The 27,804-nt window shown below is 45.9% G+C and overlaps 1 protein-coding gene across 3 annotated transcripts in view; it reads right to left on the bottom strand.

The window, feature by feature from the left end:
* Positions 1-24,704, bottom strand: part of TRIM25 (tripartite motif containing 25) — a 30,224-nt gene extending 5,520 nt beyond the window's left edge. Inside the window, exons 1-10 of one of the 3 annotated variants that reach the window (XM_089771829.1) lie at positions 24,006-24,704; positions 19,998-20,093; positions 15,450-15,683; positions 14,270-14,426; positions 12,372-12,467; positions 11,118-11,201; positions 9,028-9,090; positions 8,239-8,265; positions 7,214-7,288; positions 282-5,703 (exon numbers count right to left, since the gene is read on the bottom strand). In XM_089771829.1, coding sequence (XP_089627955.1) covers positions 5,174-5,703; positions 7,214-7,288; positions 8,239-8,265; positions 9,028-9,090; positions 11,118-11,201; positions 12,372-12,467; positions 14,270-14,426; positions 15,450-15,683; positions 19,998-20,093; positions 24,006-24,608 — 1,965 coding nt within the window. In that variant the 5' untranslated portion in view covers positions 24,609-24,704 and the 3' untranslated portion in view covers positions 282-5,173. The remainder of the gene's footprint in view (positions 1-281; positions 5,704-7,213; positions 7,289-8,238; positions 8,266-9,027; positions 9,091-11,117; positions 11,202-12,371; positions 12,468-14,269; positions 14,427-15,449; positions 15,684-19,997; positions 20,094-24,005) is intronic. The other 2 variants (XM_089771830.1, XM_089771831.1) reach the window with 2 other exon arrangements.
* Positions 24,705-27,804: the final 3,100 nt, after the last annotated feature.

Here is a 27,804-nt window from a genome sequence, read left to right as displayed (position 1 = left end):
ATTTTAAAAAAGGGGAACAGGGGAAGACAGGGGAGAAGGACGGAGGAGCAAGGAGGAGGAAGGAGGGAGACAGAGAGCGAACGGAGGAGGAAGGAGCGGAGAGGGAGGAAGGAACGAAGGAGGAGGGGGAGAGAACAGCGGAGGAAGGAGGCACGGAACACAGAAGGAGAGGCACGCAGCACAGGAAGGAGGGAAGTGGGGTAGCACAAGTGGTGAGGGGGACTACGTAGAAGGGGGGGAAGCAGAGACGACGGGGAGCAGGACGGGCTCTCCCGTTACACCTAGTTACTGCAGATGACTTGAATCAAAGATGCATTCAAAAAAACTTGTTATAGATACTTTTCTTAAGATGTGTTAATAAATTTCACATTAAAAAAATTGATTCAAACCAACATTCTGAATTACATTTTTGCATATTACACCTTTCTCATATCCCTCCAAAGTTCCTGGATTTTTGGGTCACCTTTCTTCCAGACTGAATTTCTGGAACATTAAGTTTAAAGGGACCCTTCTTACAGATACACGTATGCACCTTCAGTATTGAAACTGGTGACAAAGATACAATTTTTATACCACTATTAGAAGACAGAAAAACCCTACCATATGAGGTGTTAGCTGGAGCATCTTGAGAGCGATTTGAAAACAACTGATCAAATTTGTATTATGCTACATCTAACTGACTGTTTTACAGCTATTCCATCTAACGTAGTCCAAGTGTATCAAGCAACTTTAAAAGTGACCACCACAATTACTTGCAAATTAAGTGTTTCTCATTTGTTTTAAGAACAGTATTGACATCTCAATCGCGTGAACAATGAAAATACAAGTTACCAATACAACTGTATGCTTGCCCATCCCTGCTAACCCATGGCACATATTCCATGTCGTACAGTAGTGCAACAACCCTCAAAAACTGTGGTATAAAAACTGAACAATTCAGCCTCAGTTTGAAGGTCATTCTAGACTGGAGATTAAAAAAAAAAGCTGATAGCCAAGTGCAGTTCTGATAAGCCATGGTGCAAGAGAAGGGTATGGGTTTCTTTGGATTGCTAAGAGATTACGGACTACAAGAATTGGACTCCCGTGGCTGTCAGGTATGGCAGCACAGCACTACTTTTTCCAAGAAGATTGCTCCCAGACTGCTCTATGATTGTGGTGCACTGCAAGGTGGACAGTCAGGCTTGGATGCCTGGATCCTTAGCATTCTGCGAGGGACTGTCCACAGGGAACATTTAAACTCTTCAGTGGGGAACATGATTCCAGCACATCAGAAAATGTGGTAGGTTTCATTATGTGCAAGGGAATCCAAAAGACCTGAACACTAATTAAGACGCTTTCTTGGAGAGCATGCACTCCCCCCTCAAACCATAAGCAAAACCAAGAAACTCTTATGCGGGTAAAAGCCCAGAGCACCGGAAATCTGTGCAGGATTTCACCCAAGGAAAAGGTCCCAGATCCCATAAGAGTCCTAGAAGTCCCAATAGCAAATAGGACTCTAGAAGGGAGAGACACCAATGAGAACCTACAATGAAAACAAAGTAGGTCTCTTTAAGAAGTTGCCCATTTCTTACAGAGGAAAAAATCCAAAGCTCTACTATAAGCAGGATTCATTATGGGGAATAAGACCCCAGAGCTCCTGAGTATTTCGACTGAGATCACTTTAGCGTGGACATGGGAGAACCCAGCACACAGAAAGCAATGAGATCCACTTTCCAGTGATTCTCCCGAGTGTGTTCTTGATGGGCCATACAACGTCCATGGTCTTTTGTCCCATCGGAGCATCTTTCTTCTGGGCAATCATATTGGACATCAGCAGAAAGCTCTATTAGTTGGTTTCCAACTTTGTCCAGGTTTCTTCCTCATAGTTCACACTCATGGGCTATGTCTACACCGGCATGATTTTCCGAAAATGCTTTTAACGGAAAAGTTTTCTGTTAAAAGCATTTCCGCAAAAGCACGTCTAGATTGGCAGGATGCTTTTCCGCAAAAGCACTTTTTGTGGAAAAGCGTCTGTGGCCAATCTAGACGCGGTTTTCCGCAAAAAAGCCCCGATCGCCATTTTCGCGATCAGGGCTTTTTTGCGGAAAACAGTACTGTGCTGTTTACACTGGCCCTTTTGTGCAAAAGTCTTTTGGAAAAAGACTTTTGCCCAAACGGGAGCAGCATAGTATTTCCGGAAAAGCACTGACGATCTTACATGAGATCGTCAGTGCTTTTCCGGAAATTCAAGAGACCAGTGTAGACAGCTGGAAAGTTTTTCCGCAAAAGCAGATGATTTTGCGGAAAAACTTGCCAGTCCAGACACAGCCATGTTATGTTGTCTACGTTCCTTTCTTTGAGGAGTTCTGCGTGATCAGCACGTTCCTATATGATCAGCTCAGCATTCGAGTGCTTCCTCCTTTCTGAGCTATTCGAGTGCTTTTGTCCTGCATTCCAGATTGCTTTCCTGCTGAAGTGGTTTTGGAAAGATGAGCTGACCCATTCCTTATTTCCAATCCACAGCTATTCCAACTGTCACACTTGATGCAGTGCTGAGGTCATACTAAGTCTTTAACTAAATCCCTATCTGACCAAAGAAATATTACTATATTTTTGACATTCATTGACAGTTGGCATGCTGTTGAACTTCCAAGGCTGGACTGCTGCAAACCTTGGCTTTGCTAAAGCACTCCAGAAATTTCAGCCCCTGTAAATTCTGACACTAAGACACAGAGTACTTGCTTCCCCACTCTTGAATCCTATTGTGTCTGCAGTGGCTTTTGCCTTATATTTCACCGTGCATACAAAGTTCCACGATGAAGATCTGTACATGTCAACAAATTTGGTCAGTTTATTTTGGCATCTTCCCAGAACTTTATAAACTGGTCTGAGCACAGGGATCTAGCAAGGAAAGCTTCTTAATGCCTATTTATCAGCACAAGAGATTCAGGTCTTCAACCTTTAGCTGTGTCCCCTGGTTGTTTCTCCAATTTCAGAGAGTTAAGGACTACAACAAAGGTCTCCTAGACCACATGCTCAGACTCCTTTTAGGCATTGTATTTGCTAGACGTGTACCAAAGTAAACCCACGTCATAGCAAGTAAAGTAAAAACAATGCAATTAGGAGACTAAAACATGCACTCTCATGCCTGAAGATGGAAACATTCTTTTATCATGTACTCCAGCATGTTGCTAGTTTAGAAGATTCACCAGCTCACATGCAGATTCAATGCCAAAAAGGGTATATCGCTCAGAATGAGGCTTCGATCTTGCACTAAAGGCAGTTTTCAGACTTCTGGAAGCCACAACTGGGCTCCCACTATCAAGGTCAAGTGGCAGAGACTTGGTATTCAAAGAATGCCAGACTTCTGAACAGAAGCTGCTATGACCCTGCTATGAATGAGCAGAACCTTTGAGCTTATCTAATAGCATTAGACGTGCCATTTCCCCCCGCAACGCCTCAAGATGTCAGGCAGCATTGCAGAGCTTCTTCCTGCGAAGAAGCAAAGCACCCTGACACATTACATGAGACGGAAGGGTTCATTACAAGAGGTGCAGTAAATAGAAGCTTCCGATAACCTTCCAAAAAACGCATCTAATTTTTAAAATTCTGTGAACTTCAAACGGGGATTTTTCTTTAATTGTGGGGTTGAAAAGCAACCTTGATCTCCACTGAAGGAGCCACTGGTGGTGCTGCTCACAGTTCCGATCTTGAATACTCCCCAGATGTTCAGAATTTGTGTTGTCCCAACAAAGCTTTGTTCAAGACAATTCAGATTCACCAATGATCAATCAGTGTCACTTCTTAACGCTAGCTCCAGCAAAGAAATATCGGCAAGGGTGCTTCCTGAAGACCCTTGGCATCGATAAACGGTTCTCAGTTATATCATGGTCATTCTTTGGCATTCTGGGTGCCATGGCTATCGCTTGCTCCTCTCCTTTAGAAGTAGCTGGTCTTCTGTTCCAACATGTTGACTTTATCATTCAGTGCTAAAGAGTCCTGCATTGATTTAATTCAACCCACATCCATATGCAACAGGGTTAGACTAATCACATGTAGGAAGCATATTCTATAGGTTTAACCATTTCTAAAGGTCCCCCAATAACAGTGCAAGGCTGTTTCTTGCCTATAGACTACTGCCTGAACTGGAAATTGGACAGCCAAAGTCAACTTCTACAATTAATGATGGGATTGAGCACAAAAGGGGGAAGAGGATGTTCAGGATTTTTCTTTTTCTGAAAAAGCTCTTGTTCCTCTCTCCAAGCCTAGGTTTTGGTGCTAGTCATGAAACACACAGAGGACAGAATCCGAGCCCTACTGACAACAGAGGTAAGTGGATCTGACCCTCGGGTTTAACTGTGAAAGCCTTTTGATGTTGTCTTATGGTCATCATTTCTCTTTGAAAAGAAGCAGCAGGGTTTTTTTTCCCCAAAGACATTTGCCTGAGCTGCCTTTGCTAGCTAGTGATGATGGGGAAAATCTCAGAGCATTCTCACTGTCAGATCTGCCCACAGAACTGCTAACCAAAGCATTTAGGAATCCAGACGGGAAGAACAGGATACACCAGCCCCCAAACTGCATATGACAGACAATTAAACCTCCTGCCCAAACAAACAGAATGTTGGTGCTGCTTGACCCAAGAGTCATTTGATGCATTGTGTGGCAAAATCTTTGTCTCTCTTTATAGAAAAAGGAACAGGTCAGCAGTTGCCTCCTGGAGTATTTGGGATTTCTTCATTAATGTTGCTATAAAAAACACGTGCCTTAAATTACTCCATACAATTTAGTGGGTTTAAAAAAATAGAATTCCTGGCCTGCCCCCAGTGTCTTTATATTTTTTTAATTGTAAAACTGGAATTATTCACAGGCAAAAGCTTCTTAGAGATCAAGAATTTCTCTCTCCTTTACATTCACGTGCAACAAAAGCCACCTCATTTGATGCATAGGTGTCAACCCAGAGCACTAAATACCAACTGTAGCTCTTGCTATTCTAACTAGTCAACTTTCCATTACTTGCAAGATTGCAAGTGGTTTTGGATAAGCAGAAAGCTACCAGAAAAAGCCATCCAAGCAAGCTCGAGCACAAATATATGTGAATTAAATGAGCAAGAACTACAGTAGTGAACTGCCAAAAAACAGAGGGATCGAGCCTACTTGAATACCCTGAGCAAACAGATTCACGCTCAACTGCCTGTTATTTCAGCTGGCAGAGTGAAAGTGTAGTACCACTGGAGAACACCCAGAAAGCAGGATACAGTGCTTCTGTGAACTGTGCTCGGAATTTGTAGATCAAGCTGTGTTTCTCGCCGATACCCAAGAAAATGACAAACCCTCCCTCGTAATTGAGCAGCACCCCAATCTTGGTGGCCTTGGTGTTGGGCAGGCATTTTTCAACATCGTTATGCCAGGCTGAAATTTTGGCATTGAACCACTCGATGCACCAGGAGCTGTTGTTTCTGCCCAAGCGGCTGTCTGGCCCTTGCCTGTCCATGGTGCCGTAGCAGATGCCGATGCCGCAGAAGTTGTTACGCTGCAGTTCCACTTCCCAGTAGTGAATGCCCCTCTTGAAGCACTGGAAACCAAGCACTTGGGAGCAGTAGGTGAAGCGCTGCGGGTGCGGGCTATACTTCTGGGGTATTTCAGAGACTGACATCTTTGTGTTTCTCTCGGATAACTGCACCTTGATGTGAGCCGTGTTGAAATCCAATGAGATTTTAGCAGCATCTATGGAGAAACCCGGTGATACATTATAAATAATACAGCAAGGAGGGCATGCATGTGTAGAGGTATAAAAAGTGTGTGTGGGGGGGGCGGGACGGACCAAAGGGGTGATTGGCTCTATTGCTTACTCTCCAAAACACCGGTAGCTTCTCCTTTTCCATATGGCAGCTAGCACCATGTATTGCAGTTTCCCCTCCAGGTGGGGAGACCGGGTGGGGAGACCGGTATGGCTACTGCAGTGCAGCCAGGCTGGGACACAGAATCATAGGACTGGAAAGGACTTCAAGAAGTCACCCACACTGGTCCCTGGCACTCATGGCAGAACTGGCGCACAGAAAGGGGGGAAGCATGATGCCAGGACTCTGTCCTTAGGGTCTGCCACTCAGATCAGTACATGGAAACGAGATGAAGGCAAAGCCTGCTGATCCACCGCTATGTAGCGCCAACAGCCATTTCTCCAGCAGGCAGGGCGCCCGGGGCAGGAAACTGTGGAGACTCCTGTAGTCCTGAGACAATGTGCCGGTGGAACAGCTTGAAGGCTGCTCTGTGGCATGGATGACTTCAGGGTGTGGAAGGATCCCGTCCCACTGCGTCCCAGTGGCACTCACAGCACAGCCCCGGTACATGTGGGACCGATGTGGTGTTGAAAGGCATATGCCATCATCAGCCCACACTGCTGAGTGCCCCTATCAAGACAGGGCTCTGCACCACACCTGGCTTCAATGGGTAGGAGAACCCCAGGCCACCCCCAGACAAGCATAGTGCCCCAGGGCAAGCCAGGCCTGTAACAGAACAAGCATTCCAGAATGAAGCAGACACAGCACAGCTGGAGGCAGAGTTCTAATGGGTAGCACTAGCAGGGAGTACAGGAGGGGAGAGAACCTCATACTCTGAGTCTTGAAACCAATCCACAACTATTAAAGGCCAGCACAAGCTGTCCTGGAGAGAAGGGGGAAGTGATCCCATATTTACCCACTGAGGGCTTTCTTCTGAAGCATCTGGTGCTGGCCACCGCTGCAGAAAGGCTACTGACTTTGACAGGCCATGGGACTGAGCCATTATTGCCATTGCTATCTTCCAGACTAATGCCTCCCTTAGTCCCTTTTCTGAGCCCAAGTCTCATTTTTAAAATGACTTTGGAGTGTAAATGCCATTAACTCTCAGTGAATCCACCCTCTCCCCCCCATGGAGTTGAATGTTTAGATCAGACCCCAACAAACTCACTTAGAACGGCAATCCCAATCTGCCAGAGCTATCAGTGGGTGGACCACAATTAAACTTAGCGTCACAATAATGCCAAAAGAGAATGAAACCGACAGGTCCACTATTCTAGCTGTTAGAAGCCTCACGCTTTTTCTAGTAACCCTCCTCATTCTATATCACTTAACAGGCAAGTTCAGTACATTAATAAAGCCACGGTGGTGCAAAGATCCAGAAAGGAGGGAGTCACATAGTACCACTGAAGTCTAACACAACCATGTCATTTTCAAACAGAACACGTCAGGTTACTCACACTGCAGGAGCTCCTCTCTTGATTTTGTTAAAAAGCTTTCGAGAGATGTTGCACCTGGACTTGCAGGGTTTGACGCTGTAATTATGGGAGAGAGACACCACAATGGCATGTTGCTTGATTTGTCATTGGGAAAGGCACAGAGTTCATACAGATTCCTTAAATGTAATCCAATAATGTCCCAAAGATAAATCTATCAAACCCAGATTAATGGAACAGAACATATAAAACCAGAAGCCCTTACAGGAAAACCTGGAGAAATTCCAGGGGCAGCATTAAAGAGCAGATGAGTGGAGTTCTGTTTGCCACAGAACTTATAGGGCATGGTCATGCTAGGCCAGGCATCCCATGCCCTGCCCCATCAAGAGACATTTCTCTTTTCTGCAGGTACCAGCTCAATGGGCGAGAGCTGAGTTTATATTCTGGGACATCTCTGTAGAGTCAGCCCATAGTGGCTGCTGCATAAGTATCATGGGTGAGGCTTCCTCAAATGTATTTCACGCAAGTCACTCTTGAGCTTGGCCAGATTTGAAATTGTGACAGAGGTCCAGTGTCTCCACAGCCTATTGCCTAGTTTCCTAAGTCACCCAGGTTCCCATTTTATGGAGATATACCTATCTCATAGAACTGGAAGAGACCTTGAGAGGTCATCAAGTCTAGACCCCTGCCCTCAGGGCAGGACCAAGCACCATCCCTGACAGATTTGCCCCAGATCTCTAAATGGCCCCCTAAAGGATTGAACTCATAACCCTGGGCATTCACGAGGCATAACAGAGCAGTCGACAAAGGCTTCCCTTGTCGACCAATTCGCATCTAGACTGCCGTGCTGTGCCGGATCAGCTGATTGTCAGCACAGTGCGGTGGCCATTTTTATTTTAATGAAGTGGGGATTATTTAAATCCCCGCTTCATTGACTATATTGGGTAAACTACTTTACATGGCTCCGTCGACAGAGCCATGTAGTCTAGACACACCCTTATAATTCCCCCTCCCCCCCCAAAAAAAGTCTCTTGAAGGTGTGAACTTACCAGATTTAGAAGGTTTTCTTTTTTCCCCTGTAAAAGTGTAAAGGTCTGTATTAGTCAGCGTAAGGCCGGCTCTTTTAGCATTTTTACAACATCAGGCACTGATAGACCAGGACAAAGCTGCCACAGGGTTAGAGCTAGTGAAGCCAGTGGAATGACAGCAGCTAACAACAGCTGCAGTGTTAGCACATTGCGGTCCTATGCAGATTTTGCCAGATTGGAAACTAAACAGTACACACCCACACTGCGTGAACTCGGTTGCTTACTTTACCAAGAGGCTGAAGCACAGGCTACCAGTCATTTCAGCTCTGACCATATAGGGCCTCATTCTGCACATGCGCTAGGGACAGCACTCCCATAGAAACCAACGGAAGATCAGGTGTCAGTCACTTGCAGGACAGAACCAGTGGCTCCCAAATCACTACTGCACAGCTAACGCAAGACCAGTACCGCACTTCTTGCAGCGACAGCCAAAATAGCTATCCGCTTGGTTTGCTCTCTTCAGGGGCACTAGCCACAGATGAATCTCTCTGTAGGAACCATAGGTCATTTCTTCATGATTGGCGGTCGATGTGTTAAACCAATGGAATGGGGGAAACCGTCCCAAATCAGACTGAAAAACGTCAAGGTGAGAAACAGCAGTCCAAAAGTGCCTGTGTGGGGCACTTTATCTATGGGACCCAAGGCAAAGCCTCAAGAGTCTCTCCTGCCTACTCTCCCCTCATCCCCTGGCAGAATTGGACCCCCAATAGGAGAAAGAGCAACAGTAATAATGAACAATTCATCACTCACTGGTGTCTGCATCCTGACTCAGTTCTTGAGGCATCTGAGGCGCTTTGCTTATTTTTGGAGCATCTTGTGAAGGGAAAAGACAGAACGTGAACAGCTTATAGAGCAGGACGCATTACACGCGACAGTCAAGAAACAGACATTTATGGCAAGCATGATGGAGACTTCGGCCCTTTGCACTGTTACAGTGGAAGAGCTGGAGCAGCAGTCACAGAACCGAAAGGCAAAGGAAAAACCTTGCTTTGCTTCAGAACCTTTTCCAGCCGCACGGACACAGGCCGCAGTGCTGCTGACCACAGACCAGCCGGCCTCCTCACTAGGTGTCTGCTTGGCACCTATGAGGCACCTGACATTGAGAGGGGGCCAGGTGCACCCCGCTCCCACTGGGTTTGCACCCTGCAGAAAGAACTCTGCACGTCAGAGGATCAGGGGCTGGATTATAAGGCAGCACCCTCTGGGCACCAGACAGCAGCACGGAGGCCCATAGCAGGACCCTGTCATCCCTCCAGAACTGTCGGGCATTTCACATGAAGAACTAGCTGCCTGCAGCAGAGTGGTGATTATTCCAAATCCCATCAGTAATGCCACACCCTAGGGCAGGGGTGGGCAATCATTTTTTGCTGGGGGCTGAAGTGGGCCTGGGTTGCCCTGGAAGGGGCGGGGCCTCAGGGGTGGGGCATCAAGAGGAAGGGGCGGGGCCAGGATACTTCCCTGCGTTCTCACCCACAGACCAGGATTGGTCTGGGGGTGAGGGAGTGCCTTTGCCCCACCCCCAGAGGTTTCCCCTACACACCCATGCCTCTGGTAGTGGGAGGAGACTTTGTGCGCTCCCTCTTCTGCCCCCAGGCCAACCAGGGCTTGGGGGGCAGGGGAGCGCACGAAGCCTCCTCTTGCCCTACCAGGTGCATGGTGCTTTTAAGAGCCATGCGCTCCTCTCAGGGTGGGGGCAACTTTGTGCGCTCTCCCTTGCCCCCAGGCGTAGGGGTGCGGAGAGCGTTCAAAGTCTCTTGAAGTGCCATGCGCTCTTGGCAGGGCGGAGGAAACGTCATGCGCTTTCCCCCGCCCCCAGACCCTAATTGGCCTGTGGACAGGGCAGTGGCAGGTCCTCCGCAGGCCGAATCAACCAACTCACGAAGGCCCTTTTATTCACCTCTGCCCTGGGGGCTTGTCTCCACTATGCTGTGGATCAACACCACAACAAATCGATCCACCGGCTGTCAATTTACTGTTTCGGTTTAGATGTGACAGATTGATCTCCGAGTGCTGTCCCATCGATGCTGGTATTCCAAGAGTTGCCAGCGTCAATGGGAGAGCAGCTCCCGTCGACCTTACCGCACAAAAGACGCCACAGTAAGTATGTTGACTTCAGCTACGCTATTAGTAGATTAGCTAGATGGTGGGGGTTAGTGCAGACTAGGCCTAAATTCTTGGGGGGGGGGGGAACAGATTACACACCAAGAATGTCTTCTCCAAGGGCAACCCCCTGCAGATGTTATGTGCCAGTCCCATACCAACGTTACATTAGAGGAATACCGTCAACTTAAACCCTGTAAAATTAACTCTCTTCTCAAAAGCGCACCCGTGAATTAAGAGCTCTTCAAGTTATTCATTTTTATTTGTAACATTTTTCTTCCAGCTTCCATGCAGAAATGTAGGGGGGAAGGAAGCCTTTTGGGTGGGTGAAGGAGCAACAAAGCAGGCCTGCTTTTTGCAGCAACCATTACAGGTACATGCCCTCTGGCAGAGCCTGAGAAAAAGGAGGAGTGTTCTTGACACTGTCCTGTTGGGAGGGATGTCATCACACCAGCACAAGAGACAAGATGAGCCACCAACAGCCACATGCACTGACCATCTGACATCACTGGGTGGAGAATCTAACCAAGCACACGGCTGGGGGAATAAATTTCTCTGGGCTTCCAGTTCCAGTCTTCTATGGTTTCAGACAATGTTTTGAAATGGAGATGGAATTTTCAAGTTGACGGTGCCCTTGGTAGCCACCGATTTGCTCTAGCAGCTGCTGCTACTGCACTGACGGCTAATGGAAAAACAAAATGAGCAGCATTTGGGGTTTGAGGGCCACATTGTTAACTTACGTGATCCAGCAGCTTTTTTTCCAGACGCTGGGAGTTTATTGGGAAGAGTTGCTTGAAAAGCTTTAGGCTTCCACTGTGGATTTGCTGCAATGAAAGTCACATACACCATCATTTCACGTTGTATTGCTGCAACAAGGTACAGCAAGAGGCAGCACAGTCTGGGGGTAAAGATATCTGGCTGGGAATCAGGAGATATATGACCAAGCCTAGTGCAGAGCTGGGAGTTCAATGAAAACCCTAGTCCTACAAACACTTTTCGCTCAGCTTAATGGGACTATCTTAAGTTCCCGACTCTACAAACACTTCATCTTTCTGCATCTGTAAATCAGGGTTTGCATTTCTATCGATGCAAACCATGAACTAGCCTGGCAATAACAAAGGCAGTAGTGGACTTCGGGGAGACTCTTTTCCTCTTTCTCTGTTACAATGTAAGCTCTTTGCAGCAAAGACTTGCTGTCACTGTATGCGCAACACCTGACACAATACAGCTCCCAGTCTTCTGTAACACTGATGAATAACAGTGCACAAGATTATAAAAATAAAGCTCATAACAATGTTGTCATCTTCCTACATCTGACACAAGGTACTGCAAAAAAAAAAAAAAAAAAAAAAAAAAAGTCTTTCCAGTTACTGAGGTACAGTGATCAGTACCACTACTTTGCAGGTATTCCATAAAAAACACATTTAAAAATAGAGTTAGAAGGAGTAAGATTTAAATAGCTGTGATAGGAGGTGAAGGCATTGTGGACTCACCCTTCTCCTCCACACCTGGTCTGGACTGACCACTGCGGTTAGGGATATTTGTATCAGTAAGTACAACTGTTTCAAAGATCAATATGTATCTATTAGCAGCTCTTTCTGTTCCACTAGCTTGTATGCCTCAACAAAAGAGCTGGCTCTAGACACAATGAAGATAGCACAGCCTCTTTCGATACTTTGTAAACCAAGCCAGAGCTCACTTCACTTTCCAATGCAGTGCAAAGGTCTTGTCTACACTGGAAAAGTATCTCAGTTTAAACTATAGGTTGAACATCTCTCATCCAGCACCCTCGGGACCAGACCAGTTCCGAACGAGAGAGTTTTCCGGAGCACAGGAGGTCAGTGTTTTCTGCAGCATTACCTACATTTCCACTGCATACTGCGCTTTTAGAAGACATTTAGGGGTAAATTAGAGCTAAATAACAGCACAGGACACTGAGAGCTAGGACTGGTGACTGTACACAAACTTTATGGGGCTATGGGAAATTTACCCACACTCACGAAAAATGGACATCGGTCTGACTACAATCATTCCGGACGACGGATGTTTCTGGATGAGAGAGTTCTGGATGATAGAGTTCCAACCTGAATCTGGATTTAAAAAAAAAATCTACTTGAAATGGCACAACCCCCTAAAAACAGGCACTTGAACCATCTTATTTTAGAGGTTCAGACCATTTCAACTAGATGGATTTATTGTTCTAGAGAAGTCGACCAGTTTCACCTCCGTGAACTATAGTTCAAAAATCATCCCCACTCGGAGATTTGCCTCTCCCTAGAGATATAGCTGAGCCCTGCAACTAAACTGTATTTACAAAAGTCTGATCCCAGAAACATTTATTCCCTTTCAATTTTATTTATGCTTTTGCTTGTAAGTCACTGTCAGACTTTTATATGCCTGAACTTGAAGTTAAAGAGCCAAGCCTAGTCTGGTCTTTCTAGTTACTGGGGTACAGTGATCAAGGGGAGTCCCAAGGGAATAACTTGACCTCTACAAAGAGGGTATAAAACCTGACTCTCTGCCACACACTTCAAGAATGCACTTAACTCAATTTTAGGCAAAAAGTACAGCCTAACACTTTTGATCTGAAAAGAGGGCTATCGGTCCCATTCAGCACGTCTGACTTGCAGCTAAGGAACCAATAAACTAGAAAGCCTAATGAGGATAATCCACTTTTCCATCAGTGCTGCAGAATTCACAAACATGCATGTCACATTCATCATCTTGACTCCAGGATCTCCACTCAAACCCAATTCCCCAGTCTAAGTCCATGTATCAAACGACCAAATGTCTGCTCTCTACAGCATGACTCTACAGATGCAAAGGAGTACAGAAGGAAAATAATGTTCTGTGCTAAGGCTGCAACAACAGATGAGACACATCCCAAGGTGCTAGGAACACTGACAAACCCACCTACCGATATACCGACAAAGCAAATTCCATTTATTTCACATTTTTAATTCTCTGCACATATGCCAATTGCTCAGAACAGAGATGTGAACGGGTAACCAGTTTACCTGAAAAGTGTCACCCAGTGAGGTTATCAGTTAGACAGCTCCCAAGTACCAGTTACCACAGGTAAAAGCGGCGAGGAGCCCTGTGGCACCTTATAGACTAACAGAAGGGTTGGAGCATAAGCTTTCATGGGCAAAGACCCACTTGGTCAGATACATCTGACCAAGTGGGTCTTTGCCCATGAAAGCTTATGCTCCAACCCTTCTGTTAGTCTATAAGGTGCCACAGGGCTCCTCGCCGCTTTTGCAGATTCAGACTAACACGGCTACCCCTCTGATACTTACCACAGCGAAAGGGCTACTCCAGCCTCACCCATGCCATGGGCTGCATTGGGAAGCCAGGCGGCAGCTCAAGCCAGGCTGGAGCAGCACCCCCCACCTATGGGATCTTGCTAAATCAGTTAACCAGTTAAACGTAACCAGTTAATTGATTAAATGGGATGTTACATCTCTAGCTTAGAGGTGAATTTTACCTCACAGGGCAAGAGTCAAAACTAAATTGAAGATAACTTTCTATTGGAATTCTGTCAAAGGCAACAAGAGAGGGAAGCATCACAACATCTTTAAGTTTAACCAGATGTAGATAAACCAAACCAGATAAATCATCATCTACCTGTTGATAAGCTTTAAACAAGACACTGCTACATCAGTTCTCTTTCCGAGACATGCTGAGCATTTAACTTCGAGCATTTTTAAATTTGAGAAGGAGGGTTCCATCAGTTTATGAAGCAGCTCTATTGACCAACAGTTATACAAAATGGTAACACACCAGAAGAGTCTGTGTCTGAATATTTTAAACTTAAGAAGTTTCACTACTTGCTCTCAAAATAATAAAACATCCACCCACAGTGGCAATTTTCTCTCAAATGATAGGGTACCTTCCATTTTCTTCTCCTGAGGCTGATTCACCGTTCGTTTCACTATTTCTTTCAGGGAAAAGGCACCCTGATAAATAGTATGTATCAAGTTTTGGTCTAGATCATTTCTGGGGATGAAAACATCTTTGGTTGAAGTCGGTTGCACTTTCGCTGCTATCTGTAATAAGATACAGAGTTCATGAAGTCAGGCATAAATCACTACAGGAAAAATTAGAGTCGGGATTGTCATTATTGTGCATTATTTCTTGTGTGTGTTAATTTATGAGGAAAGAGAAGGGAGGTTATATTCAAACACCAATGTGAACATGACAAAATCCAATAAAAAGTGAGACAATAATCCATACAGGCTACATGATAGCTTAAAACTGAGGAAGAGCTACTGGAGATGTGTCCCAGCAATGAACATGGGCGGCCAGTAATGTAGGAAAGGGAAGGCACAGCGTTCCCAAAACTGTCTATGCTTGGCACACCGGGGAGGAGTGGGGCCACGGCAAAGCAACGTGGCGTGGGCGGGGCTTGGCTCCAGGACTGAGGCCTCAAGCAGAAGAGGTGGGGCTGGAGCTTGCCTTCCCCAGTTGGGCCTTCACCTGCTGCCCATGGCAACGAACCTAAGTTGCACCATAGCTACCTCTCTAGTTAACTGACCCTGCCAATATGGTGCAACTGTGGATAAATGCGGTGAGAAAAAGATAAACTGGAAGATAACGGGCCTATAAAAAGGGAGAAAACAAAAACAATCATGCAGACAACAACAAGAGTAACAGTGCTAACAAACAATTTAAAGGGCAGATTAGCCCGGAGTACTCACTGGACAGTTAACTCAATGGACTCACATGGCAATTATTAATACAACCTTTACAGAAAAACTCTTTTTAGGTACAGGAGGCCCTCAACTTGTGACACGATTGGTTCTTGGGGAAGCATCGCAAGTCGGGGGCGTCGTAACTCGAAGCCTCATTTACGATAGGCGCAGTGCACCATCGTAAATGCGGGCCAAGGACGTATGCTGGGGTTTTCGTTACCTTCCACACTTACGAAGATGGTTGGGGGTGGGGGGGCAGAGCTCGGGTGGTCGTAAGTCAGGGGCTTCCTGTACAGTTAGCGGACTGGAAAAACCTTAGAACAGGCCTCCTGTGGAAGACTCTTTCTGAGCTCAATAAAGTCGGACATCAGAACCTACCTTTAAAAATGTAATATCATCATCTTCAGTCAACGCCATTTCAATCTGGTCTCGGACCATCTGAATTTCATTTTTCTTCTTTCCCAGGACGCTATGGATATAATCGTATTTAACATTGACTCGCTTTTCTTCTTCTTCCACTTTCTTTATTGCCTGGTTTTCTTCTTCTTCAATTAAAGCTTTAATTTCCAAGAACTCACTTCTCAGCAAATCCATCTTTCGGGCAGCTGTTTCCTAAATCACCAACATATTGACACTGGTTTCAAAGCGGCCATTTGCAGGGTAAGACCGTTAGTGAAATATCTCCATCTTCATTCCATTTCCCCCATGGCAGCCCGGCTTGCCGAGGGCCTTATCCTTCCCCTCACATCAGTGGAAAGTCAGCTATTCACTTCAAAGGGAGCGGAAACTGAGCCCACCTCCATCCTCACCCATCAAAATGAGTCACTCAGCGTTAGTCGTGAAACAAGGCAGGTTGTGCCATCTTGTGGTTAGATCGAGACTTCCTGGTCTGCCTTCCTGAGGAAGTCAAAACTTCCATGCTTTATTTAGCTCACCCTTTTGATAAAGTTTATAACAACTCCAGTCTCACCGGGGTTGTGTGAGTCGCCATTAACTATCATCTGGTGAGCACTTCCAGATCCCCCAAGACTAGCCCTCCAAGGGTGCAAAGTCATTATTAGGAAGGGATGAGCTGATCATGTGTCTGATCTGGTAGAGTATTCACATGCAGTAGCTCGCTGGTCAGCAGCACGGATTGAATTTGGGACCAACTGATCTAACACTGGGAGCTGCTATTGCCTGGTCTAAAAGACCAGCTACATTAGCTTGGAGACAGTAGCAAACTAAGCTCTTGCTACATGGTCCACTTGTTAGAGGGAAAAACCCATAATGAGTTGAAATAAGTTACATTTCCTCTCCCCCGACTCCACCTGGGCGAAGCACATCCCTAGCATCAGCTCTCCCAGACATCTGGAGCCTACAGGTCACCATTTGCCATTACGCTGCTCTCATGAGATTATAGGGCACAACCGCAAGAAGTCCCCTGCTCTTTTGTATAGTAGACATGACATTATCAGGCAGCCAGCACAGCTAATAAACACATTGCTCTCAGAGGGCAGTGACAGGCATGCTACTGCCTACTGGCAGTGGGAGAGAAGGATGGAGGGGTTTAAACAGTCTCCTGTTGACTCGTCTGTGAGACTGCACAAATAGTGCTCTCACCCTCAACTTCTCTGACACGGGTTGTGCTGGCTGGTTACCCTCACTTTCTGCAAGAAGGCTTCATTATGGGGTGAATACGGTTTTTTAGTCGCTTTCCAGTAGTTACCTTGCACTGAGACACAATACATCTGGACCCTTAGCTAGTGTCTGCAGCAATCTAAGGTAAATCAAATTAAAGCCACTCAGTTATGAAGTGTGTCCGTACCCTGGTTTCATGCTTCTAAAAAAGTCTCAGAGGGGTAGCCATGTTAGTTAGTCTGTCATATAAAGAAAGATTAAAAAGACTTGGACTTTTCATCTTAGAAAAGAGGAGACTAAGGGGGGATATGATAGAGGTCTATAAAATCATGACTGGTATAGAAAAACTGAATAGGGAAAAGTTATTTACTTATTCCCACAATATAAGAACGAGGGGTCACCAAATTAAATTAATAGGCGGCAGGTTTAAAACAAACAGAAGGAATGTTTTCTTCACTCAGCACACAGCCAACCCCACTTGCCAGAGGATGTGGTGAAGTCTAGGACTTTAACAGGGTTCAAACGAGAGCTAGATGGATTCATGGAGGTTTGGTCTATCAATGGCTATTTGCCAGGTTGGATAGGAATGGTGTCCCTACTCTGTTTCTCTGGAAGTAGGTAACAGGGGAGCGACTTCATGAGGATTACCTGTTGCGTTCCCTCCCTCTGGGGCATTTAGTATTGGCCACTGTCAGCAGACAGGATACTGGTCTGATCCAGTATGGCTGTTCTTATGTTCTTAGGTCTGCCCTAAACAAAGCAATGTGTCCTCTGTTTAACTGCCATTTAAGCTGTAAACCAGTGGTTCCCAAACTTTTCAGCATCACACCCCCTTTTTGATTTTTGAGAAACCCTCATGCTGCCCCCTCACAAAAAAAATAGCAGCAAAACTTGGGAATGGGAGTGACGGGTGTGTGTGTGGCTGGGTCGCCTCACGCCCCCCCTGAAATTTCTTCATACACCTCAGTTTGGGAACCCATGCTGTAAACAGTCATCAATCAGGAAGGGAAGACAAAGGAAGTTCAAATTGGTGGCAAAAAATAACAAAAAACAGCAGAGAATAGTCTTCCACACAAATTCCATCTCCTGAATCTCAGATGAAAAAACGTTTCTAAGAGGAGGCTTGGCACTAGAAAAAGGAGCAAACACACACTCCACCCCTCAGCAACTCTATAACTTGGGGGAGTGCCCTGTAACCTCCATATTCCTCATTTTGTATATAATTGTGGTATTGCATATAAAGCATGCCATGTGTGGGATAGGGAAAAGTTATGATCTGCTGAGGGTCATTTTTTCTATGTAAAAAGGTCTAAGGTCTATCGTTCATGCATATAAAGTATAAGAATATATCATCAGGTTGTTCCTAAAATATGCTGTGGATTTGGGAAGCACACTTGTTCCCCAGAAACAATGACAAGAGGGTAGCCAGCACCTGGGTAGGTGCTGAACGGAAATCACCAGACGTTGTCCAGGAAGGGAGCCACAATTCAAGGGAGCCACAATTCAATGTTTTAACTACTTAAGGGCACACCCGGAATATTACTCAACTTTGCCTGTGGACTCAGCAATGCCCAGACATGCCTGGACTCGTATTCTCCAAGCATATAGGACTGAGGGCACAGAACAGAAGACAAAGGACCATGCTTCACCTTTCTCCTGCCCCCACCTATGTGGCAAGCAACAAGGACACTGAAGGTACGTCTACACAGCAGCATTATTTCATAATAACTGATGTTATTCTGAAATAAAGAGTGCATCTACATAGCAAGCCTTTATTTTGAAATAATGTCGAGCTGGAGGACTTCTGACTCTGACTCCTGTAACCCTCATTTCACTAGGAGTAAGGGAAGTCAAAGGAAGAGTGTTCTTCCATTGACTTCCTTCTGTGTAGACAGTGCCAAAAGGTCGAGGTAAGCAATTTTGACTTCAACTACGCAATTAACATAGCTGAAGTTGCGTAGCTTAATTTGAGTTTTGCCCTGCTGTGTAGACATACCCTGAGAAGAATTAAGACTCCAACAGCAGAGACTGACCCTGGTTTAAGGGCCAAACTTGTACAGTAAGGAGTGTAATATTGAGTGGGGGTGAGGAAAGACTACTTAATCTAGCTGTTGTTCACTCTAATAGGGTTGAGAGTTTAGATGGCATGTTTATTTTCTTTTGGTAACTACTCTTTTTGTCTCTTATTTAAAAGCCGTCTGTTGTAGCCACTACACTTGTTTTACTGTTTATCTTCACCTGTGAGTCTGCCTGAAATAAATCTGCAGTAATTTGCCTGGTAAATGGCTCAGGTTTACAAAGGCTAGTGTATGTCCACTTTCCACTGATGAAGTGGTGAACCAATAAATTTGCTCTGCTCCTCTGAGGAACAGTGCTGGGCGGAGGAACACCTGGTACCTTTCTCTGTGGCTCCAGAAGCATTCAAGCAATCTAGCTGGGTATGGAGCTCCAAGTGTTTTTGGGCTGAATAGTAACACCACCTGAAGGGTTTTGCTGCTGGGCTCTACTAAAGCATTAATAGTGGCAGTCCATACTGGAGAGTTATGGGGTACAGTTATCCCAGGCTGCACCCCAAGGATTTTGCCATACAATTCTATTCATCAGTTCACTGGACCCGAACAATAAAGTAGCCAATGGACTACTGAAAGCATGTGTGGAGAAAACTGTTTTGAATTTAGCCATTTGTTAAATTAGGCACCAGTTGCATTTGCTTTTAATTTTTCTTGTAACCATTTCTGACTTTTATGCCTCATTACTTGTACTGATTTGAAATCTGTCTTTATAGTTTGTACACTTGTTTTATTTAATCCAGTGTGTTTCAATTGAAGTGTAGAGGAAACACCATATGGGGTGTCAGCTGTGTGCATAGTTTCTATTACAGAGATAATGGACTTTATGTAGGTTGTACTGCAAGGAGAGGGCTGGGCAGCATAGAACAAACATCCCTGGGCATGTGCTGTGGTCACCCTGCAGCATAAGGCTGATGAGAGCCAGGCAGAGTGTAACCCAGCGTGGCTGGCAGGCTGCAGTTGCACACAGACACTCAGGGTATGGCTTGCGTGCCGGAAGGCTGTTTGCAAGCATCCCAGGTAGGAGCTCCTTCACCAAGGTAACATAAGGCACCCAAGGTTGCAGGGTAGGGTGACCCAGCTGCTCACCAAGCCTGGATTGTATTTTAATATGTCACAGGATGTCAATCTTATCTCACTATTACAGCATCTTATTAGCCACCTCCAAACAGCCAGGATCCCAGGGGCCGTCAAACCCCAACCCCAGAATGATTTTAATGAAGGGCTCTCTGCTTACACTGGCTTGTTTTTGAAGCACTCTCACTTCATCCAGTGCTCGAGAAGCTTTTTCGCTTTGATTATACAGCTCCGTCAGTTTGTTCTTCAGCTGGGACTGCAAGAAAACAGATCAAACCCCACATTAAAAGCACAGATAGCTGCACCACTTCCCAGTATGCACCACATAAATAGTGAAAAGCAAAATGAAATAGTTTTAATCAGACTTTTTTCCACTTTTTTTTTTTTTAATCCAGTGTTCCTTAACTGTAGAAGGAAAAAGAATCTGTGTACAGGATCGGGATAGCAATGAAAAATCTTTGATGTAGCATCATGTTTTCTGAGTTGCAACACACATGCAATCCCACATAAATTTCGTGGAATCATAGAATACAAGCATGGAATTTAATGGAACCTCAAGAGCTCATCGCATCCAGTCCCCTGCCCTCACAGCAAGACCAAGCACCATCTAAATCATCCCCAACAGATGTCTGTCTAAACTACTCTTAAAAATCTCCACTGAAGGAGATTCCACAACCTTCCTAGGCAATTTATTCCAGTGTTTAACCACCTTGGCAGTTACAAAGTTTTTTTTTCTAATGTCCAACCTAAAGCTCCCTTGCTGCAATTGAAGCCCATTGCTTCTTGTCCTAGCCTCAGAAGTTAAGGAGAATAATTATTTTCATCTGCCCCAGCTGTCAGTTCTCCTTCCCCCTCGCCCCCACTGCACTTCTAATTTTTAAATGTATAAAAGCTGGCAGGCTCTTAACACATTTAAAAAGCAGAGGCTCAGTGTTTGGGAGTAGATGCGAGCCAGGAATCGGCTATTCTCAGCTCACACCCTGTCCTCACTACACCCCTGCCTGCCCTGTTCCCGCACAGAGACAATGCTGGGGGGAACTGGCTTTTAAGCCAGATCAGCTCCTGCTCCCACTCCCCCCGTTGTTGGCTCTGATAGAGGCAGCAAGGCGGGGAAGCAACTAGTCAAGGGACTAGACAACTAGTCACTTACATCCCTAGCTCTGACCCCCACCTCCTAAAAGCTTATGCTTGTGAGTCACCTGATTGGCATGCACATGAACAAGCACTTGAAGAAGCAATAACAGTTACTCACCTTTTATAACTATTGTTCTTCAAGACGTGCTGCTCATGTCCATTCCAGCGCCCACCCTCCTTCCCCTCTATCGGAGGAGCTGGCAAGAAGGAACTTGGGCAGGGATGGGCAATCATTTTTCGAAAATTTTTGAAGTGGCCCTGGGACATATAGGAAGGGGCGGGGCATCAAGCAGAAGGGGTGGGGCCAAGATATTTCTAGGTTTCCCACCCCCAGACAATGATTGGTCTGGGGGCGAGGAAGTGAGGAAACTTCCCTCGTTCCCCTGCCCCTAGGCCAGTTAGGGCCCGGGGGCAGAGGAGTGTGCAAAGCCTCCTCCACTCTCCTCCCCTCCCCCGCCCCCCAGAAGTGCACAGTGCTTCAAAGTGCAACATGCTCCTAGCAGGGTGGGAGGAGGCTTCGCACGCTCTCCCGCCCCTAGGCCCTAATTGACCTGAGGGTGGAGGAGCATCAGGGCCGGATCCAGCCCACAGAGACCCTTTTGCCCACCCCTGAACTTGGGGGTTGGCAAGTCAGCAAGGCTCTATCTTGAGTGCCATATTGGCGCCACTCCAGGGGTCGTCTAAGCTGACCCGAGAGCTGCTGCTAGGCAAAAAAAATCTTCTAGCTTCTGCGAACGTACACACCTGACTGGAACGGACGTGAACACCGCATCTCGAAGAACAGTCAGGAAAGGTGAGTCGCTGTGTTCCCCCCCTTGCAACCACTTCTCTTACTTAGTCACTCCTTGGCCTTTTCCCCAGACAATCCAACACAAGTCCTAACTCATGCTGGGTCCGGGAGTGCTGTTATAAGATGGGCAACCTATGAATGAGATTGAGGCCACCCCAATCATTACTAGGGATGTGAATGGTTAACTGGTAAGCCTCACCCTTAATGAATCAGTGTTGGTTAATTGGTAGGGGCTGGAGCAGCTTGGGCAGGGAGCTGCTCCAACCGCACGGGGCCCACCATAAAGAGGCACTGCTTGCTTCCTCCCGCTCCTCAAAAGCCCTTAATACAGCTCGCAAAGATCCAGCAGCTAAAATACGTTAACATAGCTCCCTACAAGCTTGGGATTAGACTGTCCCCCTTAGGCATCCTTAGCACTGAAGAATAACGGAGGCCTCCTATGCCAAGTTCGAAAGCGGTGCCACTTCCCCCATAACAGCTAAAGCCTGAATAATCCAAGCCTCATTTGCTACTAGGTTGATTCACACATATACAAAGCTCCCACTGTGCCCATGTGCTCCAGAGCCTGGCTTGTATCCTGATGGTCACAAGCTGTTCTCTTAGAAAAGGAACAGGAAGAGAGAGAGATTTTACAGGCATCTTACCCATTACAAAGATAGCTTCCCCAATTATCACCTCTAATACTATTAACTCACAGACATTTCCCCTTCCCCACCTCTAATATCATTAACTCACTGGCATTCACCTTCCTTCTCCCCCCCCCCCCCACATCCCCCTTCTGTTCTGCAATGTGATTTGTCCTTTTCATGTGTGTTCATTTTTTTAAATTGTATCCTTTGGTATATATGGTTGTGACTGTTTTCTTCCACTATTTGATCTGAGGAAGTGGGTCTGGCCCACGAAAGCTCATCATCTAATAAACCATCTTGTTAGTCTTTAAAGTGCTACATTGTCCTGCATTTTACAGGCAGTGCAACTTAAAAGCCAGACCTCTGAAGTTTTGTTAGACACTAAGGCTACGTCTAAACTACACCCCTCTGTCGGCAGAAGGATATAAATTAGACACATCGAAAGTGCAAATGAAGCGGGGATTTAAAAATCCCATGCTTCATTTGCATAATCGCGTCCTGGCGCAGTTTTGAACAAGCGCCATTTCGAAACTGAAACCGCGGTTTAGACATGGTGTTTTGGAAAAACTGCGTTTAAACCCCGGTTTCCGTTTCGAAATGGCGCTTGTTCAAAACTGCGCCAGGACACGATTATGCAAATGAAGTGCGGGATATTTAAATCCCCACTTCATTTGTGCTTTCGAAACGTGTAATTTACATCCCTCTGCTGACAGAGGGGTGTAGTTTAGACACACCTTAAGTCTGTGTATGGTCCTGATGGTACTTTTAGGGCCTGCAATCCCTATCACCACAATCTGCTGTTCCTAAGGCCTGTCCAGGATCTTGAGAAGGATGAATGGTGCATCTTCTAAGACAGGGATTCTCAACCTTCTTTTTGACCCCTCCCCAACAAGCTATACAAATTCCACAGCCCACCTGCACCACCACAACTATTTTTCAATACATAAAAGCCAGGGCTGGCAATAGAGGATAACAAGCAGGACAAGTACAACACAGGGGGCACCCCGAAAGCTGAATAGCTCAGACTTCAACTTCAGCACCCAGTTGGTAGATCTTGGGGTCCCAGGCTTCTGCTCCACACAATGGGGCTTTAAACTTGCTGGGGTGCAGAGCAGAAAGTCTGATGCCTGCCCTGATTGGTGGCCCCCTGGAATCCTGCTCAGAGCATGCTCCCCCCCACCCTAGACCCCTGGCTGAAAAATGCTGATCTAAGACAGTGCTCTCAAGTGCCAGACCATGGACTGGGGCCAGTCCCTGAGCTCTCTGATTATCAAATAGGTTGAGAAAGAGGGCAGATGTTCCGTAGGTGGGAGCAGTCAGAGAACAGCAGCGCAAACACAGCCCAGGGGCAGAGTTCCCTGTAAGCTGGGTCACTCAGGAGAGATCCCAACGCCTCCCAGCTGATCAGCAGAGTGCTCACTAGCGAGACTGCGTGTTTCTACTGGTGGTGCATGCACATGCCTGGGTGCGCATCAAAATTATTCTGCACAGGGATGGGAGAGATTAGAGGGAACATTGCTAGGAGTCCCATGCAAGAGGTTCCAGAGAAGGGTCCCGGCCAGTGCTGATCAGCACCTCTGTCCAGGCATCCCCCTCCTCTCCCATCCCTCCTCACCTCCTTCTCCGCCTTGGCCTCCTGCACGGGGCTGGTGGCACAGGCCTTGTGGCTGACCAGGCACACGCAGCAGATGCAGGTGGCGTGCTCGGGGCAGTAGAACTCCAGCAGCTTGTTGTGCTGCTGGCACTTGCGCTGCTGCAGGTCGCGCAGGGGCAGGCGCAGCTCGTGGTCCCGGAAAGCCGGGCTCTCCTGGTGGGGCCGCAGGTGCTCGTGGCAGAAGGAGGCCATGCAGGTGAGGCAGGTCTTGGCCGCCGCGGCCTCCAGGCAGTTGTCACAGGGCACCTCGGAGCCGCTCCCCTCCCGGCATTTCTTCTCCTCGGCCGGCTCGCCGGGCTGCGAGCTCTGGAACTGCTCCACCACCCGGCACAGCACCGTGTTCTTCTGCAGCTCGGGCCGGCGCTGGAAGCTGGCCCGGCACTGCGGGCAGCTGAAGCCCTGCTGGAGGCCGCTCCAGGTGACGTCCAGGCAGGGCCCGCAGAAGTTGTGGCCGCAGGGCGTGGTGACCGGGCTGTCGAAGAGGCACAGGCAGATGGAGCAGGTCAGCTCCTCTTCCAGCCCGGCCAGGCAGGGCAAGGACGGCGCCCGCAGTAGCTCCGCCATGGCTCCTGCCACGACCCGGGCAGCTGGGGATGGAAAGTGAAACTCAAAGCAGAGGCGGAGCAGCTGGAAGTTCCTGGAAATCACGTGGAAGGGGGAAAGTTCAGCGCGGGGGGGCTTCCCTAGCAAACCCCTCCCTGCTAGGCGCTCAGGCTGCAAACTCTCTCCCATTTCTGCTTATTTACGCTCCCCCTCCCCCTTCCGCAGCCTGGATTTTCTGGTGCGCAGTTCTGCAATGTATTGACTTTCCTCTTTACATAGAATCACAGGGTTGGAAGAATAGTGATAGAGATGTAGCCGTGTTAGTCTGGGGTAGCGGAAGCAAAATGCAGGACAATGTAGCACTTTAAAGACTAACAAGATGGTTTATTAAATGATGAGCTTTTGTGGGCCAGACCCACTTCCTCAGATCAAATAGTGGAAGAAAATTGTCACAACCATATATACCAAAGGATACAATTAAAAAAAATGAACAAATATGAAAAGGACAAATCACATTGCAGAACAGGAGGGGAATACAGGGGGGGAGAAGGAAGGAAGGTAAAGTGTCTGTGAATTGATGATATTAGAGGTAGGGAGAGTGGGATGTTTGTGAGTTAATGGTATTAGAGGTGATAATTGGGGAAACTATCTTGGTAATGAGATAGTTCAAATGTTTGTTGGAAGAGACCTCAGATGGTCATGGAGTCCAATCGGCTGCTAAAAGCAGGACCAATCCCACCTAAACCATCCCAGAAGCTTCAGGGGGTAGCCCAGTTAGTACAGGATAAACTTAAAAAACAACAAATGGTCTGTAGGATTTTATAGACGAACAAAACATAAGATGGTATCATGAGCTTTCCTGGGCACAGCCCACTTCTTCAAATGACTGGAACTCCGGTCATCTGAAGAAGTGGGCTTTGCCCACAGAAACTCATGATACCATCTATACGTTTTGTTAGTCTATAAAATGCTACCAGACCATTTGTTAAATCATCCCAGCCAGGGCTTTGTCAAACTTGGATTTTAAAACCTCTAGGGATGGAGATTCCACTCTCTTCAATTCAACCCACCTCCTTTTAGGATGGCCAGGATGAAGAACAGCACAGCTCTGGAGTTAAAAGATTTGCAAAAGCCCATACAAAGTGGCAATATGTTTTTCTTTCCCCACTCCTTCATGCATCCCGCCGGGCCATAGATGCAGAAAAGCTGAGTGAGGAGTTTAAGAAGAAAGCAAATTACATGAGTGAAAGATATAAAAAAGCAACAGGAATTTACAATATAAAAATATTGCAACATGATTTTTTTGACATTTTATTGTGAAGTGCAGGTGATATGTTCCAGATGGGTAGTTGTGTTAGGCAGTAACTTTAAAAACAAGTAGTCCTCTGGCACTTTAGAGATTAACAAATATACATAGAATCATGAATTTTCATGGGTAAAAAACACCTCATCAGATGAGTTGGCGTGGAAATAAAATAATCCAATATATATAACAGCAAAAGCAGTTACCTGTCAATTGTAGAACCTGTGTTAATGAAGCGAATTAAATAAGCTGGATTTGTCCCATTCGTAGCTTTTGTAGGGAAAATGTGTATGTCAAAAGCAGGGGAAATTGGCTTTGTAGTGCATTAACCAATATTTAATATATTTATTCAAGCCCAGGTTGACCTTGTGAAATTTGTAAATTAATGCCAGTTCAGCAGTCTCCCTCTGTAATTGTATAGTAAAATTCATTTGTAGAAGAATGGCTATTTTAAAATCCATGACTGGTTATATGTTGTGATTTTTTAAATCTAATGTATAGAATCCAAGAATACTAGAACTAGAAGGGACCTTGAGTGATCAAGTCCTGTCCCCTGCCCTCATGGCAGGACCAAGCACAGTCTATAATATCCATGATAGATGTCTGTCTAATCGGCTCTTAAATATATCCAGTGGTGGGGATTCCACAACCTCCTTAGGCAATTTATTCCAGTGTTTAGGAACTTCCTGTCAGGGTGGTTAATGTCCAACCTAAACCTTCCTTGTTGCAGTTTAAAGCCCATTGCTTCTTGTCCTATCATCAGAGGCCAAGGAGAACAATTTCCCCCCCTCCTCTCTGTGATACCCTTTTAGATATCTGAAAACAGCTATCATATCCCCTTAGTCTTCTCTTTTCGAAACTAAAGAAGCCCAATTCCTTCAGCCTTGCCTCACAGCTCATGTTTTCTAGACCTTTAATCATTTTTGTTGCTCTTCTCTGGACCTTCTCCAATTTCTCCACATCTTCCTTGAAATGTGGTGCCCAGAATTGGACACAATGCTCCAATTGAGGCCTAATCAGTGCAGAGTAGAAAGAAAAAATGACTTCACGTGTCTTGCTCACAAAATTCCTGTTAACGCATCCCAGAATCATGTTTGCTTTTATTGCAAGTGTCACACTGTTGACTCATATTTAGCTTGTGATCCACTATTACCCCTAGATGAGTGTTTCTCAACCAGTGGTACAGTACCCTTAGAGGTACTTGAGAGAAGTCTGGGGGGTACATCAACACGACTGAAATTTGGAGAAAACTAAATTATTGTTTTAAGTTTTACAGCGCTTTATTATTTTTGTAATTTTTACACCCAAAAATTTCATCGCCCGCCCAGCTACAATTAAGTTTTTTAAACAAATGTGTTGCAATGGTAGAAAAAATATGGTGTGTCTGAAAACTGTAGGTACTGGGGGTACTTATATTTTTTAAAGGCGTAATTTATAAAAAAAAAGGTTGAGAAACACTGCCGTAGATCTTTCAGCAGTACTCCTTCCTAGACAGTGGCTTTCCATTCTGTATGTGCGAACTGATTGTTCCTTCCTAAGTGGAGCACTTTGCATTTGTCTTTATTAAACGTCATCCTATTTACCTCAGACCATTTCTCCAGTTTGTCCAGATCATTTGATCCTCCAAGACAGTTGCAACCCCTCCCAGCTTGGTATCATCTGAAAACTTAATAACCGTACTCTCTATGCCACCATCTAAATTTCAGTCTTTATTCTTTCATTATGCTAAACCTTTTCATAGGAGGAAAAAAATAAGTTTGATTAGTATAAATAGGCAATAATGAAGTTCACTTTAGCTTTTTTCTGATTGCAGTTGGATGCTGTCCTTTTTCTACACCTGTATAATAAAATAAAAATAGTAACAAAATAGTATTAATACTTTGCTTTGCACTTCTATTCAACTGTCTCCACACA

Source organism: Pelodiscus sinensis, chromosome 20 (genome assembly GCF_052426305.1).
Source record: "Pelodiscus sinensis isolate ZL-2025 chromosome 20, ASM5242630v1, whole genome shotgun sequence".
In the NCBI taxonomy this organism is placed as follows: domain Eukaryota; kingdom Metazoa; phylum Chordata; order Testudines; family Trionychidae; genus Pelodiscus; species Pelodiscus sinensis.
Note: the sequence above shows the minus strand (reverse complement) of the source record. Positions and strands in the feature narration are given on the sequence as shown.